The 6000-nt window shown below is 39.5% G+C and overlaps 1 protein-coding gene across 19 annotated transcripts in view; it reads left to right on the forward strand.

The window, feature by feature from the left end:
* Nucleotides 1–2691, forward strand: part of EPB41L3 (erythrocyte membrane protein band 4.1 like 3) — a 213437-nt gene extending 210746 nt beyond the window's left edge. For all 19 annotated transcript variants that reach the window (XM_066579582.1, XM_066579581.1, XM_066579588.1 and 16 more), the window contains one exon: nt 2450–2691. Coding sequence is in view for 1 of the 19 variants with exons in the window: in XM_066579592.1 (XP_066435689.1) it covers nt 2450–2455 (6 nt within the window). In the remaining 18 variants the exon portion in view is untranslated. The remainder of the gene's footprint in view (nt 1–2449) is intronic.
* The last annotated feature ends 3309 nt before the right edge of the window (nt 2692–6000 follow it).

The raw sequence follows: 6000 nt of genomic DNA on the forward strand, positions 1-6000 counted from the left end.
AATGCAATAAAATACAATGGTCTCTAAAGTTACAATTAGTGTTGAGTGAACCGAAACAATCGTACTGTTTTGTGTCAAACCTTGCTAAAGGTTTGGTTCGGCGTGAACCTGAACTTCTGGCAGTTTACCCTGGCCAAACCCACTAAAATGATGTCTGTCACATGGCAGAAAGGAGGGGGAGGAAGGATCACATGACGATGCAGAGACCCAACATGACAGTGACAGTGACAGTGACAGTGACAGTGATAATGATGACTATGACCATGATGAACAGTCATGACAGTATTAGGCAGAGTTGAAAGCAACTGGGCCTTTGGCAATGCTGGCAAGCTGTATGCTGCTCATGCACTGACAGCCTTATTGCTAGCATGAAGCAAAAAGAGAACTACTCGATAACTTTAGATCCTCAGTATAAAACCAAAATGTGTTTTTTTGCCTTCTGAGGAGGCGACAAAATTTGGCTTATTATGAGAGAAGCTATGCAGCCACCTTGCCACGGCTTTCAAAAAGCAGACAATGTGTAAGCGTGTCTTAACTGGGGTCCATTCTCCGCTCCCTGCTGAATCAATGCTTCACCACCTCTGCCAGCACAATCGCTGCAACACATAGCCGCAGCCAAATCTGTATGGGGAACTTAATTACAAAGCTTTTGCATCCAATATGCTGACCTGACACACATCCAAAAAGTGCAGTTAATCAGTAGCACTCACCAGAAAAACTAAGCTATGGTTGAGTGATAAGCAGCTGCACACCTACAGTGGATTAGACCCAAATCCAAGCAATACAGTCCAAATATTGAAGTAAGAGGCAGCCTCAGTGGTGCAAATATAATCCCAATGGATTAGCTTTATTCCCAATGGTCCATAAACTGCAACGTTTCGACTCAAGTTTGATAAATATTCCTAACGTGAGTCGATACGTTGTTGTTTATGGACCACTGGGAATAAAGCTCATCCATTGGGATTATATTTGCATTGCTGCTGATGCTTCTCACTACATTATTTTGACCTGACACACCATAACAAAGGGGATGTTCTCCATTACCTGAAGAACCAAGTTCAGTTGTACCTGGACTGTGCTCTTTCTCTGTCAGATATCCTGAGCCCAGACTCCATGGGCTTCTGGGTCAACAGACTGGAACACTAGCAAGAATTGGCCCAGTTTGCCATGAGTATACTATCTTGTCCACTCTCAAATGTATCATCAGATAGAGTTTTCAGTGCTACATGTAGCACTAGCAGGTATCTGTAACCAAAAACTGTTAATTTTGGGGGGGGGGGGGGGGGGTTTACTTTTAAAAAGCCCAGAAAATACAGTGTGTTTAAAGGAAGATGTTAATTACCACATCAGTTTACCCTTAGCCATGTTGTTTTGACATTGACACTAACTTTGCCTTAAAAACAGCTCAAAAGTACTTGGATATAATCCTAGGTGACGTAAGTGTTATACAGGACTTCTTTAGCTCTCATACAGTGTTATACACCAGTTTTAGGGGCACTGATGACGTTCGGTTCAAACTTAACTTGAACCAAAGCAAATTTTTGGCACAAATTCAGAAGCCAGAAAAACTTTCAACAAGTTTGCTCTTCATTAGATAAATGATAACTTGTTGGGGGGGCGTGATCGTTATTTTAAGTTATTCCAATTTGAGACCCTAATTAAAAATAAAACTAAAGCAAAATCAGGAATAGCTAATTGTAAGCTTGAAAATCCATTCCTATATTCAAGACAGGAGCTTCCTTGAGTTTGGGAGCTTATTGGAAAAATTGAAATGGAGCTGCCCTCACCTTGTGCTTTTTTTTTTTTTTTTTTTAAGCCTCTTTCACTGGTTTCCTACTGTGCTTTTATAGCAGCCCCAATTACAGGGTAAAACTCCTGCTCAGGTGCCAATTACAGCACAGCCTCATACCTGTAGCTGATTTACCCTACCAATCGCACCCCAGAAATATGCCTCTTGTCACCTGCTGTAAAAACGTGTACAGATCGCTGTTAAGAGGTCAAAAAGTGGTTGTTATTCCACAAGCTTTCAGTGATGGAATAATGACTTTTATAAGCCTAAGTGTTAACTCCAAGTCTGCATATCTTCTACACGTAACAACATGCTATCTAAACCACTTACGCATTGTGTGCTAGGTGCTGAATAACCCGAAGTGGCTGCAGTTTGGCTTTTTTCTTGCTGTGCTGTGTGCGTTTTTCTACTATTGTGAACGTATAATAATGGAAAATGTATTATTTTTGGTTTCAGAACCTGTTTCTATTTGCAAAAAGACACAGCTTGAAAGCTGTGTCATTATTGAAATGGTTTCAGCACTGGCAGCTTGTCAGTTCTCTCCGTAAAGATCATCGGAGATGCTAGATGTGTGTTCTCCCACTGCGATTTATCTAGAGCAAGTACAGTATGCTAGTTTCCTACTGTGCTCTTATAACTCTGCCTTTCTCTTGCCTGCAGGAATAATGGAGCTTGAAAACAAGTACAGTCATGTACACCATTAGGAATATGAGCACCTCTGCGGAGCAACAGGCAGAACCTGGCTGACCTCTGTCTGGGAAAAAAATTACAGCCCTGAAGGATTTAGCTTGACCATTTACAAAGTCATCGGCAGACATATCTTCCCATTAAAAGCAATGCAATTCAGTATATTTATATCAGTATTGCATGATGCAAATATTAAAAGGCAGCATTTTTTCTTTTCCATGTCTCAGTTTCCAATTATATTTGCACGTACACACACTCACCAGAATATTAGATGATGTGAACTTAATGTACTATATACACAGTCCATGCCTTCTTCTGAACAAAGTATCATTTGTTAGGTGGTAAGCCTTTGTTTACAAAAAGGAAAAAAAAAGAATTACCGCAAGACCCTTGAAGCTGTATAGTATTATGTTTGACCACACCTTATACGTGCCAATAACACAACTTTCAGTACACCACTTGAATATTACATTTTGTTTTACTTAGTTTTATTACTATGACCGATTTAAAAGGAGACCCCCTTGAATCTTGTGAGACTATTTAACTGCTGATGACGTGTGCTTTGCATATCCCATCTAATTACACTTTGGGGTAGTCATTCTCTTAGAGTTTTAACTTGAAATCCAGATTCTTCTTCTTTTCACGTTCTCAACTTTTGTTGTTAAGTTGAACCCTGCTGATCAGTAATCAGCATCGACATTCTTTACTGTGTACATTCTGTACTTCCTTAAGAGAACATGTCGTTAGTTTAATTACACAATTCATTTGACAGAAATTTGTTTTCTTTGTCTGTGTTTTTAATGTTGATTTTTCTCTTTCCATTTTCACCGAAAACTGCTTCATCGACTCTGCTTCTGATACCTAGTAGAGCTAAGCCTTAACCTGTACAGAGACCCCACCATATATATATTGTTCCAAACCCTGCAAATAATTCCATTCTGCTGTGTCACAACACTTGTTGAATGTTTGTTATAGTGAAATAAAAATGTATTGGCCTTGTTAAGAAAAATTAATCTGCTTTTCTAATTTGCACCAGCCATGGTTTACAGCCAAAATATATTACACAATGAAATAAGAACTCTCTCAGACATCTAAGTCATTTTTGCCGCTAATCAAATTAAAGAACTTTAACCATGCTCTTATGTTTGTTGACCTTTTGATTGCTTCTGAACCTTCAATTCCATTATTTTCTCTATTTTTTTTTTTTTGTTTTGCCAATAAACGTCTGTACATCACACCTTGAACTGTGTCTGTGGATAAATCTTAATAAATTTTAAGGACCTTCACAGTGTTTGGGAAGTCACGTTTTGTACCATTTTGCAAAGGCGAGAGAAAACGAACTGTGCATTATACTTGCAGTTGAGCACTGTGCTGTGTAAACCTTCATACGGATGAACCTGCTTGAGATCCGAATTCCACAGATCTCAAATACTGAAATATTGCTTTTGAATGGGACCAATCATTGCACTGTAAAATAGCATGGTTAACTCCAGACACTTCAGTATTCATTGACCTATGAGATACATTATTGCTATCAATGGCTCTATCTCAGCTCTATTACAGCTACAGTTGCAAGAAAAAGTAAGAGTCCCTTGGAATAACCTGGATTTCTGCGTTGATTACTAAAACGTGGCCTGATTGTGTTTTTCTAGAACAGTAATTTGGATAATCTAACCAAACTAATTGAACACAGTTATACCGTTTAATGTCGTTTACGAAGTACATTGAGTAAACTTCCACAGGGAACGGAGAATGAAGCTCTTGAAATTAATAATCTGTAGATCCCCCTCATTTAGCATCAGTTACCTCCATCAAACGTTTCCTACAGCTGGAAATAAGATTTGCCATTGAGGAGGATTCGGACCAAAACACTGGGACTAGGCATGGACGTTTTTACAGTATACTGAAATCCATTAAAAAAGAAATCTGTCTTTTCAATAGATTTCAATATACCGTAAAGGCATCCCATAACTAGTCCCAGCGTTCTGCCCAGATGAGGTCCCAGTAGGTTGAAGTGGGAGCTGCAGATACCTACTCCAGCTGCGGTCTAGCCTGAAACAGAGAAAGCTGAAGTGCTTCCTCCCCCTTCAGTAGGTCCTCACTTCAGCCAGTGTGGTGGAGGGAGTGTAGTGGGGAATGTGCTGACACGCTGCAGGGAAAATGGGAGAGGCATAGATCCCTCCTGCCCTCTCAGTATAAGGCCAGGCTCACACAACTGTAAGCGTAAAAATTCTGCGTGTCACTCGTTTTACTGCTGTGGAGTCGGCCTATCGCTGCGTATGGCATGATTTTCGACTGTGCATGCCAGTGTATTTTACGCACGCTGTCGTGCAGTCTTCTGGCTTTCCTTTTTTTGTTTAAATTTCCTGGTCTGTTGCTTCACAACGGCGTGCATAAATGCTGCCCATATGCAATGTAATTGCATATTTACAACATTGATTATGTGCCCATAGAGAACACTGTGCTCTATCGTGCATAATATGTGGAAAAATAGAACACGTGGTTAAATTTCGCTCATGTGAGTGCAGCCTAACTAGATGAACTGAGGGTGGGGGGTAAAAAGGACTTATTTACATTCCCTCCCTTTATCAATCAGAGACCATACTTGCTCTCTAATTGCACATGAGGTCTTTTTTCAGAAAAATTGTGAGATGAGTACTTCTAATCACCACTTTGTGACTAATTGCGCTGTTTGACTCCACAATCCAGATGTTTACCAGCATCCCAATTTCAGCAACGCATAAGTTAGTTGCACAAACACTCGCACCACACACTAACATGAATTAAAGCTTATACATTTTACACTGCCCCATCCTCTCCATATCTTATCTTTAGCGTAAAATATACTGAACACTTTTCTCTACTGATAATGGTTATACTATGACTGTAGTGTGTGACGGGTATTACTACAGTGGAATACATTTATGACAGATGGAAAAGGTTTCCATCAGTTTAAAATCAGATTATATATTTTTCTTCATTGACTTTTGCCATAAATGATTATTTTCAAGAGTACTACAGATTAAATTCAATATTTGCTCACTTTCAGATGGCATAATATGGATTTTTTTTTTTGAGCCACGATTACAGACAACACCTGAACCTCCTGCAGTTCATCATGGTGCTCTAACTCTGAACTGCATCAGATTGTGCCTATAATTTGGGAGTAAAAAAGCATTCATTTTTCATCTAGCCTGAAGCATCCTTAGTTAAACTATTAGTTTTAGGAATTTACAGCGTTAAAGTATGTATATAGTGGGACAAAAATGCCTATACCATTTTTGCATGAAATTTTAAATGTCATGCAAAACTTGGCTGGTGCTGTCCTGTGTTTTGCACTTCCTTAACATATACTCATGTGACCTATATGGTATGTATGACCTGTTCATAACTAAGTTTTTTTTTTTTTGCAGAAAACACTTTTTTTTGCATTCTGGATCTGCTTGAGTATGCAGTTAAAGGGGTTGTCCCGCGCCGAAACGGGTTTTTTTTTTCCACACACCCCCCCCCCCCCCCCCCCCCCC

The sequence above is a fragment of the Eleutherodactylus coqui genome, chromosome 9 (genome assembly GCF_035609145.1).
Source record: "Eleutherodactylus coqui strain aEleCoq1 chromosome 9, aEleCoq1.hap1, whole genome shotgun sequence".
NCBI lineage: Eukaryota > Metazoa > Chordata > Amphibia > Anura > Eleutherodactylidae > Eleutherodactylus > Eleutherodactylus coqui.